The sequence below is a fragment of the Medicago truncatula genome, chromosome 4, assembly GCF_003473485.1.
Source record: "Medicago truncatula cultivar Jemalong A17 chromosome 4, MtrunA17r5.0-ANR, whole genome shotgun sequence".
Lineage (NCBI taxonomy): Eukaryota > Viridiplantae > Streptophyta > Magnoliopsida > Fabales > Fabaceae > Medicago > Medicago truncatula.
In genome coordinates this window covers 57,072,595-57,096,526 of record NC_053045.1, presented here as the reverse complement: position 1 = coordinate 57,096,526, position 23,932 = coordinate 57,072,595, and the positions used below count along the sequence as shown (strand labels likewise).

The 23,932-nt window shown below is 33.4% G+C and overlaps 4 protein-coding genes and 1 pseudogene across 4 annotated transcripts; all 5 read left to right on the top strand.

Moving 5' to 3' along the window:
• Positions 1-60: 60 nt before the first annotated feature.
• On the top strand, positions 61-1,790 carry LOC25494054 (UDP-glucose flavonoid 3-O-glucosyltransferase 7). Its single transcript, XM_013602769.3, has one exon. It carries the CDS (start codon positions 119-121, stop codon positions 1,592-1,594), a length of 1,476 nt encoding a protein of 491 aa, XP_013458223.1. The 5' UTR covers positions 61-118; the 3' UTR covers positions 1,595-1,790.
• Positions 1,791-2,179: 389 nt separating this feature from the next.
• Positions 2,180-4,607, top strand: LOC25494053 (scopoletin glucosyltransferase-like; annotated as a pseudogene).
• Positions 4,608-7,209: 2,602 nt separating this feature from the next.
• LOC25494052 (scopoletin glucosyltransferase) lies at positions 7,210-9,074 on the top strand. Its single transcript, XM_013602767.3, has one exon. The coding sequence runs from the start codon at positions 7,311-7,313 to the stop codon at positions 8,781-8,783; it is 1,473 nt and encodes a 490-aa protein (XP_013458221.1). The 5' UTR covers positions 7,210-7,310; the 3' UTR covers positions 8,784-9,074.
• Positions 9,075-13,775: 4,701 nt separating this feature from the next.
• LOC25494051 (UDP-glucose flavonoid 3-O-glucosyltransferase 7) lies at positions 13,776-15,917 on the top strand. The gene has a single exon (XM_013602766.3). It carries the CDS (start codon positions 14,228-14,230, stop codon positions 15,686-15,688), a length of 1,461 nt encoding a protein of 486 aa, XP_013458220.2. The 5' UTR covers positions 13,776-14,227; the 3' UTR covers positions 15,689-15,917.
• Positions 15,918-22,527: 6,610 nt separating this feature from the next.
• On the top strand, positions 22,528-23,910 carry LOC112420227 (protein ALP1-like). Its single transcript, XM_039832824.1, has 3 exons — positions 22,528-23,051; positions 23,148-23,373; positions 23,456-23,910. The coding sequence occupies exons 1-3, from the start codon at positions 22,536-22,538 to the stop codon at positions 23,908-23,910; spliced, it is 1,197 nt and encodes a 398-aa protein (XP_039688758.1). The 5' UTR covers positions 22,528-22,535.
• The last annotated feature ends 22 nt before the right edge of the window (positions 23,911-23,932 follow it).

Sequence of the window (23,932 nt, the reverse complement as noted above, 5' to 3'; positions counted from 1 at the left end):
CACCAACCATAACCATACCCAACAGAGTATAAATTTTTTGCCCTCACTTTTCTTTTCTGAAATCAAAGAAAACAAATCTTACTCTTCTTCTATCTATCTATCTATCTAGCAGTGATCAATGGAAGGTGTTGAAATTAAACGACCACTGAAACTTCACTTCATTCCATATCTAGCACCAGGCCATATGATCCCTATGTGTGACATAGCAACTATCTTTGCATCTCATGGCCAACAAGTCACCATCATCACAACTCCCTCTAACGCCAACTTCCTTTCCAAATCTCTTCCCTCCATAGATCCTCTCTTCCTCCGCATTCACACCGTTGATTTCCCCTACCAACAAGTTGGTCTCCCCTCCGGTGTCGAATCCATGTCCAACACCCCTGATCTTGCCTCCTCCGGCAAACTATACGCAGGAGCAATGCTCCTCCAAGAACCAATTCAGAATTTCATGGAGAAAGATCCACCTGACTGTATCATTGGTGACTTCTTGTACCCTTGGGTTCATGACTTGGCCAGTAAGCTTTGGGTCCCGAATCTCGCCTTCAATGGTTTCTCCCTGTTTACCGTATGTCTCATGGAAACCCTTAGAACAAACCCATCAATATATCCTCATATGGATTCTGATTCAGATTCGGGTTCATTTGTTGTTCGAAATTTACCTCACCCTATCACCTTGTCTGGAAGACTGCCAAAGTCATCAGAAGAATTTATGGGATCAATGCTGGAGAAAGAGCTCAAAAGTAATGGACTCATTGTCAACAATTTCGCTGAGCTTGACGGGGAAGAGTACATTAAATATTATGTGAGTAGCACGGGTCATAAGGCTTGGCATCTTGGTCCAGCTTCTCTTATTCGTAAAACTGTTCAAGAGAAAGCAGAGAGGGGACAAGAGAGTGCAGTGAGCGTGCAAGAGTGTTTGAGTTGGCTCAATTCCAAGCGACATAACTCAGTGTTGTACATAAGCTTTGGAAGCCTCTGTCGTTATCAGGATAAACAGCTTTATGAGATTGCGTGTGCAATAGAAGCATCGGGTCATGATTTTATATGGGTTATTCCCCTTAATAACGGGAAAGAGGATGAGAGTGAAGAGGAGAAGCAAAAGTGGTTACCAAAGGGATTCGAAGAGAGAAACATTGGAAAGAAGGGTTTGATTATTAGGGGTTGGGCTCCGCAGGTTCTGATTCTGAGCCACCCCGCTGTGGGTGCCTTTATGACTCATTGTGGTTGGAACTCCACAGTGGAGGCTGTTGGTGCGGGGGTTCCGATGATTACATGGCCTTCACATGGAGAACAATTCTACAACGAAAAACTGATAACAGAAGTGCGAGGGATTGGAGTGGAAGTTGGTGCAACAGAATGGTGTTTGACTGGTTTTGAAGAAAGAGAGAAGCTGGTGAGTAGTGATAGCATAGAGAAGGCTGTGAGGAGATTGATGGACAGTGGTGATGAAGCTGAGAAAATTAGAAGTCGTGCTCAAGAGTTTGGAGAAAAGGCTAGACGAGCCATTCAAGAAGGTGGCTCGTCTCATAAGAATTTGTTAGCCTTGATTGATGATCTCAAAAGATTGAGAGATAGCAAGCCAATTGAGTAGCTCAATTGCAATAAGTATATATATATTTTTAGATTATATATTGTCTCAAAGTTTCAATCTCTGAGTTTGTGAGAAGCTGGTTTTTAATTAGTGTTCAGCTATGATCTTTTCAAGGATATTAAGGGAGTGATAAATAAATTTTTCTTGTACTTTTTGCCAAGTTTCTTTCTTTATTCATTCAAGTTTTCCACTCAAATGAAGTCTGAAATCGTTATTCTTCATCAAAATTTCAAAAATCAAGTCTTAGAGAAGACCATTCATCCTGATAAGTGATAAGCGGACAAAGTTCAAGTCTTTGTCCCCAACAACTTGGTAGCCATCTTCACATTGGTATGAAATATCTATCTTGGTCTTAGTTATTGGTAAAACACATCTATATATTGTATGCAAAGAATGGTGAACATGTTACTGAAAGAGAATACTAAGAAGGGAAAGTAGTATGTTCCATAAGTGGAGTATCTTTCTTGTCTTTATTTTTTCTTCCTTGAGATACATATAGCATTTCAAAATAATTGACAGATATTACTATTCCTAAAAAGTTTGTGAATCCTAACAGAAAAGTTCAGCAGTGAATTAGAATGACATGATAGAATTATTCCATTCTATAAGAAAGGGAATCTAACTCATATATCTAAGGTAAAACAAAATCATTCATCCATTTGGGGATCATATATATACAACACAAAGCTTTGAATTATTTATTCAGTGTTTTGAAATTGAAGGGAAAATATTGAAGGCAATTGCAGCCATTTAGAAAGTTTGATTTATGAGATGTACAAAATATCTTCAATTTGCTATTTGCTCAATTGTGTGATGGTAATAACGAGTATATCTTTTTGAACGGTGATACTGTTGTGGTGTGATCTCTAATCGAATTTATATTCCCTTCGGTCAAGGGGAACAAACATTCACACATTCGGGACATATGTGATTGCCGACATTGAATGGTCTAAAAATCTTACTTTTTTTATTTTTTATTTTTTTTATTTTTATAATTTAAAATATCATACTTAAATTTAGACCGTCCGATCTTGGTCAATCTAGCATAGATGACATGGATGCGTAATGTGTGTAATCTGGCCACTTAGACCGTCCGATCTTGGTCGATCTAGCATAGATGACATGGATGCGTAAATGTGTGTAATCTGGCCACAGAGGAGCTAATACTTGCATATCATACCTGTCATTGGTTTATATACTTAGTAATGGATTTTGTGATACCAACTATTTTGGCTTTCTATGAAATAGCTATTGCTTCCTTAAAAAACAATATGAAATTGCTATTGCTATCTTATTCTCTCGTACATGCCTATTTTAGTTATCAATGCTAGAAGTGGCACTGTCATTGGCATGATGACAAAAGTGGCTTATACAAGTCCAAATCTAAGTATCAGATCTATTTTATTCTGAAATCATAGAAATTAATATTTTATTCCACCTCGTGGGTCTCGTGCAGACAGAGAAGAATAAGTAAATTATTGGTGAATTAGAGAGACACAGACAGAAAAAGAGAGAGGAAGAGGGGTGAATACTGAATAGTGAAAGTAGAATAGAGAGAATTGATAAAAAAATGGAGGGCGTTGAAGTTGAACGACCATTGAAACTTCACTTCATTCCATATCTTGCACCTGGTCATATGATTCCTTTGGGTGACATAGCAGCTCTGTTTGCGTCCCGTGGCCAACAAGTCACAATCATCACCACTCCCTCCAACGCCCACTTCTTCACCAATAAGTCTCCTTCCTTTGCCGATCCCCTCTTCCTTCGCCTTCATACCATCGACTTCCCCTCCAAACAACAGCCTCCTTGATGGTGTTGAATCTTTGTCCTCCACCACTGACATCGCCACCTCAGCCAAGATATACTACGGCGCAATGCTCCTCCACGGACCAATTCAGGATTTCATGGAGAAGGATCCACCTGACTGCATCATCACCGACTGTATATACCCATGGGTTTATGACTTGGGTCATAAGCTTCAGATCCCCACCATTGCCTTCACTGGTTTCTCCATATTTACTGTCTCCCTCATGGAATCCCTTAAGAATAAACCCCTCATTGAAATCTCACACAGATTTGGATTTGTTCGTTGTTCCAAATTTTCCTCACTCTATCACCTTGTGCACAAAGCCGCCGAAGTCATTCACCGGATTCATGGAAATGGTGCATGAGACAATGCTAAAAACAAATGGACTCATTGTCAACAACTTCGCTGAACTTGACGGTGAAGAGTGCATCGAACACTACGAGAAAACCACGGGTCACAAGGCTTGGCATCTCGGTCCAGTTTCTCTTATTCGCAAATCCGTTCAAGAGAAAGCAGAAAGGGGACATGAGAGTGTTGTGGGCGTACAAGAGTGTCTGTGGTGGCTTAATTCAAAGCGACATAACTCAGTGTTGTACATGATGACACTAGGTCATATAGCACTTTTGTTATAGTTTTTATGTAATTTTGGTTGAGTTCAGGTGATTATGCATGAGTTAGAAGCTGCAAAAGGACTGATTTTTTATGTTGAAGCTAGTAGAAAATCGTACTCCTATTTGCAGCATCGTAGTCCGATTTATGAAGCTGTTTTGGGACATTTTGTCTCGTAAAAAATCGTGCTCCGATTTATGAAAATCGGGCTACGATTTGGCAGACGCTCCAACTAGGATCTGACTTTAATGAAGCCATCGTGCTCCGATTTACAGCATTGGAGTACGATTTTAGCGTTTCTGGAAATTTTCCTATAAAAGGGAAGTTGTTTTCAGAAGGAAAGGGTTCGAAATTTTGGAGAAAGAAACTGACTTTTGGAGCAGGAGATCCGGAGAGAAGGTGGGAGACCATCAAAACTCATATCCGGTTACCAATTTCATGTAATGAATCCTTCTTTTACATTAGTTATTTGTGCTTTAGCCATCAGTAGCTAGATCTTTTGTGATTAGGTCAATAGATGATTTTGTTCTAGCTCATGTTTATGTAACCTGTAACTCTTAATCTTTATGAATGCCATTCTAGTTTATTAAGTATAAATTGTTCTTAATGCTTTTATGATTCTGACCCAATATAATTGATTCAAGAGTTTATATGACTACTGACGCTAGCGTGTAACTCTAACATATCTATACTGTTCAATCTAGGGATGGAGCGTTGTTAGGTTATGATACTTAAATTAACGGACTTAAAACCTTTTATGATTATAGGTTCACCTAAGGGATTAGGGAATTATAATCAGAAAAGAGGGCTTTTGATCAAGGGATTGACCTAAGCTATTTTGTTAATTTGTCTTAAACTTTATACCATTCGTAAACTTAAGAAACAGGTTGCTAATGAATGATGAACAGATGAATCGATTGACCTAGTCATCTCTCCATATTATTTCTCGAACCAATTTTACGTTAACCATTTTATTTACATTTGCAATTCAAACCAATTGTCTCAGTGCCCCCCCCCCCCCCCCCCCCCCAACTATACGAGATTGTGTGTAGAAGCATCGGGTCACGAATTTGTATGGGTTGTTCCTGAGAAAAAAGGGAAAGTGGATGAGAGCGAAGAGGAGAAAGACAAGTGGTTGCCGAAAGGATTTGAAGAGAGAAACATTGAAAAGAAGAAGGGTTTGATCATTAAGGGGTGGGCCCCACAAGTTATGATCCTGGGCCACACAGCGGTGGGTGTGTTTATGACGCATTGCGGGTGGAACTCTCCACCATTGAGGCTGGTAGTGCAGGGATCCCAATGATAACATGGCCCGTACATGGAGAACAATTCTACAACGAGAAGTTGATAACTGATGTGCGGGGTATTGGAATTGAAGTTGGTGCAACAGAATGGTGTGTGGATGGTATTGAAGAGAGAAATAAGGTGATCAACAAAGATAATATAGAGAAGGCAGTGAGAAAATTAATGGACGGTGGTGATGAAGCCGAAGATATAAGACGGCGTGCTCGAGAGTTTGGGGATAAGGCTATATGAGCTGTTCAAGTAGGCGGCTCATCTCATAATAATTTGTTGGCTTTAATTGATGATCTTAAAAGATTGAGAGACAGGAAGCCACTTGATTAGTTCAATAACTCCCTCTTTGAAGAAGCATTGTCCTTGTGTGTATCGTGATTGTGCAACATTTTCCCAAAGACTCTCAAATCAATGAAGATTGCTGAAGAGTAATTACATTGCTACTCTGACAAATTTACTATGAATTTCAGATTTGTTTTTCTCAACTACTTTGAAATTTAGTCAGTAAAATTATTAAGTTTGTTTCAGATCATGCATATTATTGTCAATTTTCATCGTGTTATTATGTTGATGTTTATATTCAAACTTTTGGTTGATCTATTTTATTGATATGGTTTTGGTTTTATATTTTGTTGAACTATGTTTGATTTTATATTCATGCAACAAATAAATTTGCAAATCATATATTTAATATACAACTTACTCATTCATTATTACTGCTAAACGTTATGAACATGTTAGAGTATCATGCATGAGATGAAAGATTATCCGCACAAAATGTTTGACCTTCACACTTATATGCATGCAAGAAGGAAAGAAATAGAAACTGCAATCCTCGAATTGTTTTGAAAGTGGCGAGCGACGTGTACCAGTATCAGAGAACAAAATGTTTGCATTAGAGACATGTGAAAACATAGTTAGCAGACGAAGTTCATCTCTCGGCCCCAACAACTTCATAGCCATCTCCACATTGATATCAAATGTCTATCTTGGTCTTAGTTTTTGGTATCAGCACATCTACACATGCAAACAATAGTGAACATGTTGCTAAAATGTACTCTGCACTAATGCAAAGAGAATACTATAAAAGGAAAAAATATGTTCCGTTCTGTAAGTGGAGTACCCCTCTCTAAGATTAACTTTTGCTTAATTCATTTCTAGCATTTATTCAATCCTTCCATGAGATACATATATACAGCATTTCAAAATAATTAAGAGATCTTACTAATCCTAACAAACTTATGAGTCCAAACAGAAAAGTACAGCTGTGAGTTAGAATGACATTCTATTCTATGCAAGCAAGGAGTCTATCTAAGGTAAAACAAAATTATTCATCCATTTAGGCCTAATATGAACAAAGCTTGAATTTTTTTTTCAGTGTTTTGAAATTGAAGAGGAAAAAATGAAGGCAATTACAACTAGCAGGAAAGTTTGATTTTTAAGATGTACAATATGTCTTCAATTTGCTATTTGACTCTAATGTGTCATTAGGTTTAAAAGGGGTGGCGGCTGAATTAAAATGTGCATGTATGAAAGGATGATTTTTAGTCTCTAAATTATCACTTTTTGGCCTTAAACTATTAAAACAATCTAGAAGGTCTCTAAACTATATCATCATCGATCAATTTTGTTTCTATCAAGGGACAAAATTGATAGGTGGAAGTATAATATAAGGACTATTTAGTTGATTTTAATAGTTTAGGGAAAAAATTGGTAAAGGTGAGAGAGTGATAATTTAAAAACTAAAATTGATTGTTTATTCAATAAATAAATAAGGTATATGTAACTATCAATTATCAAAAGTCTCCTCTCCTGTCGTAAGAGCTAGCCTCCACTGGCCAGCAAGTCAAATAATTCTATCATCTAAGAAAATGAAACTTCTATAATCTAATCCTATCTTGCGGATCTTGTGGACAGATAATCAAATAATCAATATTAACTACAGTATATTTAAACCAAGGTTGAACTTGAAGAGAGACATACAATAGAGAGAATTTATAAGCAATGGAAGGTGTTGAAGTTGATAGACCTATGAAACTTCACTTCATTCCATATCCAGCACCTGGGCATATGATCCCCATGTGTGACATAGCAACTCTGTTTGCATCCCATGGCCAACAAGTGACAATCATCACCACTCCCTCCAACTCCCACTTCTTTACCAAATCTCTCTCAAGTGTTGATCCCTTCTTCCTCCGCCTTCACCTTGTCAACTTTCCCTCCCAACAAGTTGGCCTCCCTGACGGCGTTGAATCTATGTCCTCCACCTCCGACGGTGACACCTCCGGCAAGATATACTACGGGGCAATGCTCCTCCGTGAACCTATTCACGATTTCATGGAGAAGGATCCACCTGACTGCATAATCGCTGACTGCATAAACCCCTGGGTTTATGACTTGGCCCATAAGCTTCAAATTCCCACCATCGCCTTCACTGGTTTCTCCCTCTTTACCGTCTCCCTCATGGAATCCCTTAGAATAAACCCTTCATTTTGTTCTCACACGGATTCGAGTCCAGGTTCATTCACTGTTCCAAATTTTCCTCATTCCATCACCTTGTGTACAAAGCCGCCAAAGATATTCACCGGATTCATGGAAATGATGCTTGAGACAATCCTCAAAAGTAAGGGACTCATCATCAACAACTTCATTGAACTTGATGGTGAAGAGTGCATCGAACACTACAAGAAAATCACGGGTCACAAGGTTTGGCATCTTGGTCCTGCTTCTCTTATTCGCCAAACCATTCAAGAGAAATCAGAGAGGGGAAATGAGAATGTTGTTAGTGTGCATGGTTGTCTGAGTTGGCTCAACTTGAAGAGACATAACTCAGTGTTGTACATATGCTTTGGAAGCATATGTTATTTATCTGATAAACAACTTTATGAGATTGCGTGTGGGATAGAAGCATCAGGTCACGAATTTGTATGGGTTGTTCCTGAGAAGAAAGGGAAAGAAGACGAGAGTGAAGAGGAGAAAGGAAAGTGGTTGCCGAAAGGATTCGAAGAGAGAAACATTGGAAAGAAGAAAGGTTTGATCATTAGGGGGTGGGCCCCACAAGTTTTGATTCTGAGCCACATTGCCGTGGGTGCATTTATGACACATTGCGGGTGGAACTCCACTGTGGAGGCTGTTAGCGCGGGGGTTCCAATGATCACGTGGCCGGTGCATGGAGAACAATTCTACAATGAGAAGTTGATAACTAATGTGCGAGGAATTGGGGTGGAGGTTGGTGCAACAGAGTGGTGTGTAAACGGTTTTGAGGAGAAACAGAAGATTGTGAGTAAAGATAGTATAGAAAAGGCTGTGAAGAGATTGATGGACGGTGGTGATGAAGCTGAGGAAATCAAACAGCGTGCTCAAGAGTTCGGAGAAAAGGCTACACGAGCTGTTCAAGAAGGTGGATCATCTCATAACAATTTGTTGTCTTTGATTGATGATCTTAAACAAATGAGAAACTGCAAGACACTTGATTAATTCAAATACCCACCACTGTCTTAGTTTTTCTAAATTATTTCTCATTATATGTCACGCAAAAGTGTGAATATTGTACGTGGATTTGGCTGCCTATGAGTATCTAGAGATATCCTGTTTGAAAACATTACCCTATTATGAATTGTGTTTATGTAACATTTGACGCCAACGCTCAAATCATGAAGATTGAATAGGACAGTATTGGGTATTACTATTTTCACAACATATTTTCAGAATTGTTTTTCTCAATTATTTTAAATTTGAGTCTATAATATTTTTTTTCCACTTTATGTATATTACTGTCAATTTTCATTGTTATTATGTGGGTCTATCTTTGCTTCATTTAGATATGCTCCATTTAACCCATTTACCTTCACGGATGTGCGACATGTGTTAAAAGAATATCCAATGGTTGAAATTAAAAAGGGAAAGATAGGTAATAAAACAAAACCCCTAGCTTATACTGTTCACTTTCTCCTTCACGTCCCCTTCCCCTCACCAGGCTACTTCTTCTTCTTCTTCTTAAACAACATGGCCGCTGCCTTTCTTTTCCTTCTCACCGGCGCTGGCTTCTCCGTAGAGGAAAAAACAAGCTTGTGATACCAATCTGTTCTAATTAATTGAAAACAAAACAATCCAAATTGAAAACAACATGGCCGCTGCCTCTCCTTCTCATTCTCAACAACAAAGGTATTAACAGATACAACAGGGAAAAAACAAAACAATCCCAGAGGTATTAAAATTGAAAATTGAATTAGAACAGAAAAGGAGAGGGAGAGACCATGGAGAGGTAGTGTTGAATTTTTACAAATAAATAAGTGATGGTAAGTAAATCAAGAAGGAGGTAGTGTTGAATCAATACGAGGTAGTGTTGAATCAAGTGGTTATTGAAGCAATACGATGTAGTATTGAAAAATTTACCATCACTTGATTTAATAATTGAATAATTTTTACAAATGAATCAAGCAATACGAGGTAGTGTTGAATCAATACATCTGCTATGGAGTGCCGACCAGAAGCAAGAAGGAGGAACGTCGTATTGCTTTAGAGGGAGGAAAATAATTGGAAGCGCGTACGTTTTTTTTCGAGTACATAAATGTCTTTCTTTAATCTTTTAATCTCAACCCTTGATATTGTGTTTTTCACATGTCACACATCCATGAAGATAAATGGGGTAAATTAAACATATCTAAATGGAATAAAGATGGACTCGATGTTAATATTCAAAGTTTCAGTTGATTTATTTTATTGATATGATTTTATTTTTGGTAAATACAAAAAGTGGTCTTGAGATGCTGTTGCCACCCACTGAACACCTTATGCGGTATGCCCCCATAGATTATGAATCATACTATCCTGGTTTTTTTAGTTTCTTTCAACAAAGATCAAACATATCTTTTTCTTAAGAAACTGACTAAACCTTTGTTTTGGCACTTCCACCCCAACCAGACATATAAAATAAACAACTTTTATTAACTCACATTTGGTGATTTAGTGAAATCTAAAAATTGTATGAAAGTTAGACATCTAATTTGGTTAGTCACAACTTGGTGTATCTGATGTTTGCTGAATAGCATATTTAGGGGAAAGATTGCTAATTGGACAAGCTTGATGGATCAAATTAAGTTTTTTCTTCTTCTTGGTTTTAGTTCATTGGTAGACTGGGTCATAATTTAAGTTTTGTCTTTTTTTTTTTTTATTGGTGTAATAATTCTTTAATATGTCGATAAGGCATCTATGGATTGTATGGTGTAATAATTCTTTAATATGTTATAAGGCATCTATGGATTGTATCTCTTTGAATTTTAAAGGTTGGAGTATCTATTACATGACACTATCTCTGATACCATATTATGAAACTAGAAAAATGAAATATTATTGCTTAATTGATCAATTGTAACTAAGCTAAACACTATGACTTGGAGCCCAAGTCATCTCTATTAATTAAGTCATGTAATAGTATCCATTGTACTCCTTATAATTTAATTATTTGCTTAAACAAAAAAGGAGTTAAAAGATAGAAACTTTATCTTTGAATTTGTGTTTAAAAGAACAATATTAAATTTCAAAGAATAAAATACAAAACTTTCAAAATAAAGTTTAAATCTTTAGTTTTTTTAACAAGTGTCTTTTGAGCATTTGTTAACGATACCTTTATTTTATATTTTGTTGAATTAATGTTTGGAGTATTGTTTTTAGCAATTTTTCATGTTGATAAAAAAATGATTTCGTAGCACCACATGAGTTAAGTCAAGCGAAATAGATTAATCTTCAACAAACAAAGTTTAAACGATGATTGAAATAGATTTCGTATCTAACTATATCTCAAATATGATTATCTCTCGTAAAGAGAATATGTGGGAAACTAAAATGAATGGTTTCACTACAAACAAAATTGGTTGCTTCAAATATAGCATAACTAAGATTGATTTATTTTAAAGTAATATTTCAACAGGGACATAAGCTAAGTAAAGTTTTTTTTTTTTGGGTGTTCGAGGTTCGAACCCCGGACTTTGCATATATTACGCATTGTCCTTACCAACTGAGATAAGCTCACGAGGACGAGTAAAGTTTCTTTAATGTAATACATGTAATAATGCTTTATAAATTTGTTACAACAATCTATCTATCAACAATATTTCTTGGAACAATTTATAATAACATTTGAAACACAATCATGTTTTGCTTTTATGATTTGATTATTTAATCTAAAATTATTGTTTTAGGGGAAGATATCACAATTATAGTCACTTTAATCTAATATACATATTTTAAAAAATTACTTAAAATTATCTTTATGATCAAATTTTTTTGACAAAACTATCTTTATGATCAATTAAGAATATATTAATTTAACTTTGTATAAAAATTATTTTAAACATAAACAAACACAGAAAGAAAATGACTGTGTGAAAGCACGCGTATCATGCAAGTTAAAATAATAGCTAAGGAATGTAGACAAGATTCTTGGTGCATACAAATGTCACAAGAATGAGTATTTAGCTAAGGGTCATGGATAATGTTTCATGAAACAATACACAAACAACATTTCAAACATTAAAAAGTCATTGGTTGTGTTAATCCTCTATACGAACCAGCTCAGCAAGCAAAAACATAAATGAAGTCATTGGTATGGTTTTATAGCTTTATGTTCCAGAGATAAGGTAAGTTTCTTCAAGCACGCCTAACAAGTATGAAGATTGAAGACAACGAAGAACTAATTTAGTAATTATTGTGGTTTTAATTTTAGTATGGAGATTAAATCTTGGTTTATTTAACATATATATTGGAAAAGATATATAGAGGACGGAGCTATGTAAAGGAAGGTTTTTTCCCTTCAAAACGATACTGACGTACGTGGCTTTGTAACAAACCAGTTTTATAATTTAATTAATTATTTATTTTATTCATAACTTCATTATTTATAAAACCTCACTTTTGTGTCTGTGAGCCTGCCTTCACCCCTTTATTAAAAAAATATACCAACTATGTATGTATCATAAAGTAAGAACAAGATGAAAAGGCATAAAATGTAAGTAAAAAGTTAATAAATTTTGTTTTCGACAATTGATTTGTTGATTGATCTTGGATGTAGGTGGGATCAATGATATAAAAGTTCTAATTAATTGGTTACAATATTCTAGCTATGCCATGATTTTTCGACTCTATTATTATATATACAAAGCTTTAGACTGAAACTATTATGTTTCACTTCGAATTTCAGCATTCTTTTTTTTTTTTTTGGAAGAGAATTTCATATGTGAGGAAATGTTGAGAGGTGTACTTATGCTTAGCTAAAAGTATGTCTGACTATCGACGCTTGGTTCTTTAAACATTTGTTGAAGGTAAACAAACATCATATTTTGAGTTTTTCTGGAATGCTCTACATGAGAACATTGTCATGACTATTGCTACCGAGTAAGTTGTTTAAAAAATTTCTATTTTTTTTCAATAATTTTTTGAGCAAGTTGGATCCAAACTTAATTTGCTCGATGCCACAATAAAATTGCATCGAAGAAAAAGTAATTTTACTTTGTTGGATAACATGTTATAAGAATGGTGTTTATAATTCAAATTGATATGATGAATTTGAAAAGATAAAGGGGAAGGACATGATCCAAGTTACACATTTGTGGTAGTGTGCTTAAGAAAAACACTAAATGAATTTATATGTCATGACTATTGCTACCGAGCATAGTTTTAAAACTCGGATCGGACCGGTGGGTAAGTCGGTCCGGTTCACTTATTGGATCGGTTATGCTATTGACTCGCTACGAATCGGTGTAACTCGGCCTGAACCGGTGACTCGGTGGGTCTTCTTGAAGAGGCGGGGTCAATACTTTTGACCGTTTTTTTTTTTTTTTTTTAATTTTTTATTCTTTTACAAGAAACAAGGGTCTGTTATATTTTAAAAAAGAATCCTTTTAGGCAAGGCAGGGAATTGAACCAGCAAACAGCAGCAGGAGATGTACAATGAAATACCAACAGATCATACACTCATTTGTGAAACTGATTTCCTTTTTATTTGCATTATTAATTTCAATTGTAAAAATTTACTACAACTTCAATTTTTTTTAAGCCATGAACATGTAGTTTTATTAAAAAATAATTAAATTGAATTAATAGGGTTAAAATTGGAAGAAAATATAAAAAAAAAACTATCAGCTATAAGCTCAAAAGCTACTTGAAATAGCTTCTTAAAAAACGCTATAAGCTAGTGAAAAAAACTTTTTACCAAACACATCTTATTATATCAAAACAAGCTTATAAGCTAGTCCAACAAGCTATAAGCTAGCTTATCCGTGTTACCAAACACAACCATGATGGATTGAATTTGATGTGAAATTTTAATTGTTACAAGCCCTATAGTGTAAATTAATTAATATTGTATACCTAAATATAATTAAATAAAATTTAAAAGTTACCTTATTAAAATTGTTTTTTTTTTTTTTAGAAAAGTTGACTCATTTATTGGACATTTAATGATACATTTGTATATTACATTTTGATTGGTTGATATCTTGAAAGGGTAAATACCCCCTAAACAAGAGAAGGTAATCTAGGCCTCACCAAAAAATTGTGTGTTTACTTTTTGCAAGTGTTTGACTTATATTTTCAAAATAAAAACTACTTTTATGGGTTGCTCAAACAAGGCTTTTTGGACATTTTTGAACATGTTAGGAAAACCCTTTCCAAAAGCAACGTCCTATAGTTTACAATTTCAAATACAATTTGACCATTTATTTACTCTTTACAATTTATATTGTAAAAACCGCCTTAGTAACATTGGATACTTGATACAAAAAACCTAACGACAGGCCTGCAACATTGTTTGGATGTTGTGTTTTGTTTCTTTGCGGTTCAAACTTTTCTGGTTACAGTTAAACATCCTTTGGCTTATCTAAACTCATTCTCTAATTTCTAATATAAAAAAGACCTGAATTTACATGCAAAAGCACAAAGGCAGTGTCTCAGCCACAACAATGGATAAACCACTCAAACTTTACTTCATTCCATACTTAGCAGCAGGGCACATGATCCCTTTATGTGACATAGCTTCTCTCTTTGCTTCACGTGGTCACTTTGTTACAATCATAACCACTCATTCAAATGCTAAAATCCTTCCCAAATCTAACAACAACTTCAACTTTCAAACCTTTCAATTCCCTTCCCAAGAAGTTGGCCTCCCCGATGGCATCGAAAACCTCTCTTCCGTCAGTACCATCGATGAAGGCTGGAAAATCTACCATGCCACCACACTGCTCCACGGACTAATTGAGAATTTCGTGGAGCAGCACCCACCTGATTGCATCGTGGCGGATTTTTTATTCCCGTGGGCTGATGAGCTAGCAAAGAAGCTGCACATTCCGAGATTCGTGTTCAACGGTTTCTCACTCTTTACCATATGTGCCATGGAATCCCTCAAATTGCACCCTCTCCCTGAGGATGCTTCTGGTTCTTTTGTTATTCCGAATTTTCCTTACGATATTGTCATTAATTCAACACCACCCTTGGAGTCCAAGTCTTTTATGGATCCTCTGCTCACCGTAGCGCTCAAAAGCGATGGCTTCATCATCAATAGCTTTGTGGAGCTGGATGGAAAAGAGTATGTTGAGTATTACGAGAAAACCATCGGTCACAAGGCTTGGCATCTTGGTCCGGCCTCTCTTGTTCGCAAAACTACTCAAGAGAAGGCAAATAGAGGAGGGGAAAGCGAAATGAGCGTGCAAAAGTATTTGAATTGGTTGAACTCGAAGCAAGATAACTCAGTGCTTTACATTAGCTTTGGAACAATTTGTTACTTCCCAGATAAGCAATTGTATGAGATTGCAAGCGCGATAGAAGAATCAGGTTATGAATTCATATGGGTTGTCCCAGAAAAGAAGGGGAAGGAGAACGAGAGTGATGAGGAGAAGGAAAAATGGTTACCCAGGGAGTTTGAAGAGAGGAATAAGGGGATGATTGTAAGGGGATGGGCGCCGCAGATGGTTATATTAGGGCATCCTGCCGTTGGCGCGTTTTTGACACATTGTGGGTGGAACTCTGTGACGGAGGCTATTAGTGTAGGGGTTCCGATGATCACGTGGCCGGTGCATAGTGATCAGTTCTACAATGAGAAGCTCATAACTCATGTGCGTGGGATAGGAGTGGAAGTAGGTGCAGATGAGTGGATCACAACAGCTTTTCGAGATATGAAAAAGTTGGTGAAGAGAGATTTTATAAAGAAGGCTATGAGAAGGTTGATGGATGGGGGTGATGAAGCTGTCCAAATTAGAAACAAAGCCCAAGAGTTAGCAAAAATTGCTAAAGATGTTGTTCGTGAAGGTGGCTCATCTCATGACAATTTGACGACTTTGATTGATGAACTTAAGCATTTAAGAGACAATAGGGTGCCTAAACAACTATGATGTCATTTTCCCACAATTTTTTTTTTTTTTGGTCAAGTAGCCTAGTGGCTAGAGCTCACACAATTTAATTGTGGAGAAGTGGAGTGTCCGGGGTTCGAACCCCGACTCCTGCATATAATTGCACTCACAATTTTAATAGTCATAGTATAATTAATTGTTTTTTATACGACATAAAATACGAAGAAAAAAATATGTACTATTATTGCACTCACTCGTCTTATAAGAGAAAATCAGCTCATTTTATTGTAAAATTTATTTTACCTAGATATCAATTATTCCTTGTAAAAACTTATTTGACCGTTGTTTTGTAAGTTTATACTCCCTCCGTTTCTAAATATAAACAAAATTTACTTTTTTTGTTCATTCATTTAATTATGTATGTGGACCACATACATCATTAAATGAATGAACAAAAAAAAAACAATTTTGTTTATATTAAAAAACGGAGGAAGTATCATATAGATCATTCTATAAATTTTTAGGTGATTCTAAATAAATTTGCAATGCCCTAGAGACCCACCAAGATTAACGGTTCCAACACTTTTAATAAACATTGTTAACATCGGTGGATCTCAATAAGATATCAAATAAATTAAAATTTATATTGATGTCTATATGATGTAAATTAAAATTCTTTACCATATTAACATATTTTTTAAATATCATTGTTTTTATTTCTTTTCATCCATACTTTCGACGTTATGTGATATTTTATCTTCATATTTAAATTGAAACAATAAATCATCATTTATTGAGATAAAAAAATGTTAAATTTTATAAAGAGATGATTATTTTTGTGAAAGTGATAAAATATTTAACAAAAGTACAATTAAGCCTGAAAGATAAAAAACTAGAAATCTTGTCAAAAAAAAAAAAACTAGAAATAATTAATATTTTCTAAAATATTAACCAATTAGTAAGAGTTCATTTTTTTTAAGGGAAATTAGTAAGAGTTCATATTAGATTTGGTTTATCACTCACTCATTCAATATATCCATTTATCAAGTGGATATGATTAGCTATGTTTTTTTTTTTTTTTTTTTTTTTTTGGTCAAGTAGCCTATTGGCTAGAGCTCACACAATTAAATTGTGGAGAAGTGGAGTGTCCGGGATTCGAACCCATCCCTACCAACTGAGCTAAGCTCACGGGGATAGCTATGTTTTAATTTTCCACTCTTAATAAAATTATTATTTTTTTACTTAATTTCAATACTCTCTCTAATCTCAATTATAAACAAAAATACCTAAATTGAAAAATTTAGTTGTATCAATTATTATTCTGGATTTCATAAATAATACAACATTCTCAAAAGTGTCATCTATTAAAACTTTCTTTCATGAGAATATAAAAGTGATTAAAAACAAACTTACATGAATTAAAACATATTTTAGGATAAATAACATTTTTTTTATCAACCTATGGAGGACACACCATAGATATATTAAAATGTAAAGTAGGATAAAAAAAAAGAGGGGGGGACCAAACCCTCAAAATGTTAAGACAATCTATAACATAGAAAACCTAGTCTATTCTTAGCTAAACCTTCACTAATCTGAACATGTGTGGAAGACAACCAAATAAAATCATTGATAGACATGCCTAAAGTACGTACCCAACTTATATGCGCAACAATTTTCCTATCTGAACATATAGGACATCATAAAATTCATTAATTGCAATAGAGTAAGACAGTTAAGTCATCTATTTTTGATATGCCAAGGAACAATTTGAATTACTTGATGGCTAAGGTAACCATTTTTGAATCACTTTCAATCCAAATATTATGCCAATTTTTCTGATAAACACATTCCATTGCAAGAATGGCTACCAAAATCTAAGTAAACAGAGCATTATAAATTGCATGGTTTGAAATAAAACAATCAAGACTCTCTCCATTAAGTTATGCCATCAGTGTTACACTTTATCCAACTATGGATAGGTGGCTGTCGAATAACCTCAATAATTTTGGTGTTCTTTGATGATGAGTATCCATTTTAAAAGCTTTCAAAATAAAAGATGAAAGATAGTTGGACCATTTGTTAGCTTTGTAAGGTTACCAGATAGAGAAGCTTGAGTTGTGATCATAGCAATAATTGCATTTCTGGCAAGTCTTAGTTTTTTTTTTTTTTTTTGTTACATAAGTCTTGAATTATTTAATCTGATTATTTCTACAATACCACATAGGATAAACAACATTAAATAGATATAAAGTAAGTTATATTTGATTTAAGATTAAAAATAATAATTATTTATTTATATTTAAGATTGGAAAGAGTCCCAAAAAAATATTGGAGATAGTATTTTTCTCGGAAACAAATTATCTATGAAGAAAGAAAAAATGAGAAAACAATTTTCTTTAACATCTTCCCTCAATTTTATTGTATTGGAGATCAAGCGTCACAAATTAAAACACTCTAAATTAATGTCCTTTTACTTTACCGTAATTCTGATTTCCAAATCATTATTTTCCATTTTTCAAAAAGAACCATCCCTCCTTCTCAAAGTTCTTAATTGAAACCAACATTCCTAAACTCGGGGAATAAAAAGGTATAAGATATGTGTCAACTCCCTCGATTGAATGTAGAATTGTTTTTCATTATAAAGACTGAACTCATCTATTATCATAATCTATATGGAACCTTTTGAAGTTAAAGCGTGACCAAAATATGGAGCATAAAAAAGACATAACTAAAGTGTGACCAAACAATTCTTTGTACCAAAATAATAATACATTTTCTTTAGTTCATTTGTTTCTATAATTTCAGGATTGAACGTGATCCTAGTTGATGAAAAAATATTTTGTAACATTGATTTTCCTATCCCTAAAGAAACAAATAAAACAATTTAAGTAAATGAATAGATTTTTACTTTCCAATCATATTAAACAAAAGTTGATAATTATAAACAAAGAGTTTAATTCCTCAACATAATATCTGAAGAGAGTACATTCAAACCGATATCTCTTCAAAATGAATTGACAAATAATCAAAATTATAATTAAATACCATAGTATATTCCATATTAAAAATAAAAAATAAAAATAAATAAAGGTCACTCATTCGAATTCATTTTAGTTCTTGTATTATATCTTTTGTATTGTCTTTCAATACCACCTCAGTTGGTTTAATTTATTCTCTTCTTTAAGGCTCCCACAAGTATAACTTCTTCCACTGAATCCTTAATTATTATTTTTTTTTTGTTTTTGTGTGGAGGGAGTAAGGAATCTAGAAAGGTTAATTGGGTTAAGAGAGATAAGGCGTATCTTGTTCAATATATAACTTCTTCCATATAATCCTTAATTTAATTATTATATTTATTTTTGAATTTGTGCAAAGTTTAAGACATAAGTAAATCGTAAATTGATAATATGAAAAGTGAAATATTTTTCATTGAAGTGTCAATACATTCAACAATAGTGATTTATTCAATTAAAAATCATAATTCATTGTCTATGACATGGACTTTATTCTACTATATTAAAAACAGACACATAACATTGACATAATAGATAAACAACTTAAGCGTAACCAAGTCACTTGTAAATATTATTTCTCTATCTTCACAATCTTTTTGACCTGTTGAACAATTGCATAAGATGTCCTGCAATCTTCGTTTATTGGAAACATTCTCTTCTTATGAGGTGCAAATGATTATGAATCTGAGTCAATAACATCTTTCGCGTTCACATCCTGGGAGTTGTGGGGCTTTTTTCAAAAAACTTATCCAATAAATCTTATCATAAAAATTATCAAAAAAGTACATTTAAGCCTACCCATAATACATGTTTAAAAAAAACAAACATACAAAAAAATTAAGCTTAGCAATTTGAATCCAGTTCAATGACATTCTTTTTAGTTTTTCCACCATCTCTTTCATATTCTCTTTCAACACCCACTTCAGTCATGACTCCAATTACATCTGTATATATAACAAAAATTAAAATATTGATTAAATTACAATTTAATATTATAAGAATATAATGTATACTTGAATCATATTAAACAAAACGTTTTATTAGCATTAAAAAAAAGATCTAAACGGTTACTTAATTATTAAACCTATTAATTCAACCTTTAAGGTAATTATACAACGTCTAAAAATAATTTGTAACATTGAAATACCATTAAAAAACAAAATATACATGAATGAGAAAAATCAAGGTTGAAAAAAAAATTATATGGAAAAGTAAAAGTATTTTCACCAAAAAGTAATTAATTTATTATTGTATTATTATAAATAAACAATATCAAATAATCCAATTGATACGAAGAAAATGATAGTCACTTACCAACCAAGTAGTTGTTGTAAAAATCATTGAAAACATCATATGCATGTGTAAACGAATACACGTTTGTTGGGACAAAATCAGTTTTACATATATAGTTTGACCTTTGTGTTGATTGTGAAATTCAGTTTGTATTCTCCACATGATGGTCGATAAGAACCATTGTTGCAAGCAACATCAAATGAGGAAATCGTGAACATCATTCCCTCTTAGAGTTGCTCCTTGAACTTGTAGATCATTTCGATCACCCTAGATAACAAAGATTAAAACACTATACTTTAAAAAAAAACGATATGAAAAAAGTACCTTTCGATCCATTAGAACCAACTCCATGAAAAATGATAGTTTTTTTTATTTTTGTAGTCTTGAACGAACCAAGCACGAACAACCTTCACAATCAATGTCCACAATTGTTTTCTTGGCGAAACATCAAAGATGAAGTTGTGTTTCGTAGACATTTTCCTTTGCAATAGAAAAAATTACATAAATAACTTAGAATATAGATATCAGATAACAGAAAAAGAAGAACTATATTTTGTGATTGTTGTGTACTCATACCCAAAAGCTCTACTATTTATATAGAAAAGTAGTACCATAACGATTAATATCTATTAATTATTAATTTGACCGTTTTAATATTAATATTATCAACTTCTTTAATATTATAAAATGTGCATTAAACGATTAGATTATATTTCATGTAACCTATAAAAAATTATCTTCATAACATTTGAAATTTATTAATATCTTATTAATATTAAGTAATATAATTTTGTAAAGAATAAAAATTAATTATATAACCTTAAAAATTAATTACTATAATTAAATTTTTAATTAGTAGGTTACTGTTATAGTGTAACAGACCAAAATTTAAAATGTAATTTATTCAAGTTATTTATTATAATTTTGTAATCTACCAAATATTTAATGTACCATATAATTGTTAATCGAATACTAAATATATTAATAATTATTTGATTGTAATGTACAAATTTTTAATGTAACATATAAATTTTAATCGAAACAATAATTATAATAATTATTATTTGATTGTAACATACCAATTTTTTAAAGTAACATAATATTTTAATCAAAACAATAATTGTATTAATAATTATTTGATTGTAACGTACCAATTTTTTAATGTAACATATAAATTTTAATCGAAACAATAATTATAATAATAATTATTTGATTGTAACATACCAATTTTTTAAAGTAACATAAAATTTTATTCAAAACAATAATTGTATTAATAATTATTTGATTGTAACGTACCAATTTTTTAATGTAACATATAAATTTTAATCGAAACAATAATTATATTAATAATTATTTGATTGTAACTAACTATCTATTTTATGTACAATTTAATGTTAAATAAAAAATGGTTTTTAATAATAACTACAATTATTAAGGTTGTATTAAAAATTAGGAGGAATTTTTGGAACAAATGCCAAATAGGATTATGATGATGTGGACATCTTTAAAGGAGAGAATTTTAGAATAGACTATTTCTAAAAACTCTAAATTGTTAGGGGGTGTTTGTTTGGGAGATAAAAAATATATTCCTGGGAATAAGGGCATTAAATACGATATTTCTATGTTTGGTAGAAGGGAACAAAAATAATATACCCAGGAATAAATGATTCCCAGGAATCTTATTAACCCATTGACTCTCTATTTTTATTCCTGGGGTTGGGGGGCTGGAATCTTCAATTCCTGGAAATGAAATCTCCACATTTATGGTGAAAATTGAAAACCCACCCATATCCCTATTTTACCCCACTTTTTCCCTCCTAATTTTTCCCACTCATTTTCCAAATTAATAGAAACCCACATACATATATAAACCCCTCTTTGCTCTCTCTTTTCACTAATGTGAATCCAGATCCATCCATAACAGGTTGTGTCTTGTTTTGTTTTTGCGTTTTTTTTTTAATTTCTCTATATTTATTCTTCTTCTTTTTTTTTTTTAAAGGTTTTTGTCCTAGAAGGACTGGCTTTTCATCTATATCTTCCCTATTTGGCTTTGGAATTTGCTCTACTTTGGAAGGTAACCATTTTCCAGATTTGATGATTTTTTTTTGTGTTATTCTGTGATGTATTATACTACTTGTTGTGTTGTCCGTCCATTTTCTGGGTTACTTGCTATTAGATGTTAGAGGTAAATGCTACTGTGCGTTTGTTTCTTTCTGTGATGGAATTTTAATGTCTTTGAGGTAGAAGTAGACACCATATTGTTGCCTCATAGAATTGAAAAGTCATGTGGCTTGCTGTTTTTATTTTCTTAGATTGCAATTACATTGTTTCTTGTGTGGGATGCTTATGTATGCAAGCTTAATCTTGTGATATTGTAGAGGGAGTATTAGGTGTTGTGTTTATTGTACAGGTTCTAGCAGAGGTTTTGATTTCATTCAAACTTTAGTGTATTATGTTTTACTCATTTAGCTAGAGCGTATTATTGAATTAACTTTTTTTTTAAAAAAAAAAAAATGTCTAAACAGTGTAAAGATATTTTCAGCAAATACATAATTTAAGTTTTGATCATGGCTCATTTGATGGAAGCATGTGAAAGAAAGAAAAGGATTATAACAATATTGATCATGCATTTGGAGATGTTGAATTTATTTACTTTGATGACAATGATGTTATGCTATTTTGCTCTAAGTAATCGTTTGAAAAAGCGAAAAAGGAAATGGGATTGTTATGAAAGGAGTTTAGTAAGAGAAGTGCATTTTCAAAGAATTATTTACACAAGTGATGTGGCTTGTATTGAGAATACGAGGATGGATAGGCCCGCGTTCCATAAATTGTGCGAAATGTTGAAAGGTATTGGTGGACTAGTTCCTACTCGACATATGTGTGTTGAGGAGTTAGTGGCTATGTTTTTACACATATTGGCTCACCATGTTAAGAATAGAATGATTAGAAGACAATTTGTTAGATCTGGCGAAACGATTAGTAGGCATTTCATGAGTGTATTACTAGCTCTAGTGAAGTGTCACAAGGAGCTGTTAAAACAACCCCAACCAATTCTAGAGAACAATACCGATGAAAGATGGAAATATTTCAAGGTATAAAACGAAAGCCCATTATTAAATTTTTCTAATTAGAATGAGTTTTAATATTCCATTAAAAGTAGTAACATTCGTAATTATACCATTATATAGAATTGTTTAGGAGCTCTTGATGGCACTTACATCAAGGTCAATGTGCCCGAAGCTGACAAAACTAGATTCAGAATAAGGAAGGGTGAGATAGCAACAAACGTGTTGGGTGTATGCTCACCAGATATGCAATTTATATATGTGTTGCCTGGGTGGGAAGGTTCAGCTGCTGATTCTAGAGTCCTCAGAAATGCTATTTCTCGAACAAATGGTTTAAGGGTTCCTCAAGGTATACACAACATAAATTCATGTTAATATAGAACATGTCTTACATATTTATAGGAAAATAATTTTAATTTTATTTGTGATAGGGTATTATTATTTATGTGATGCTGGCTATATGAATGGAGAAGGTTTTCTTACTCCTTATAGAGGTCAAAGGTATCACCTCAGTGAGTGGAGGAATGGCTTACAACCGGCTACACCTAAAGAGTTTTTTAATATGAAACATTCATCAGCTAGAAATGTAATAGAAAGATGTTTTGGACTGTTGAAAGGACGTTGGGCTATATTGAGAGAGAAGTCTTTCTATCCTCTGAAAACTCAAATAAGAATTATAACCGCTTGTTGTCTTCTACATAACCATATTCGGAAAGAAATGGCACGAGACCCTTTGGAAAGGGATTTAGGAGATGTTGAGTCCTCTAATGAGTTCATGTCCGGTGACATGATAACGGTTGTGGAGCCAAGTAATGCATGGAGTCAGTGGAGAGATAATTTAGCATTGGAAAACTTTAATAGATGGAAAGGGGGAAACCATAGATAAATTTCATGTTTGTTATTTGTCA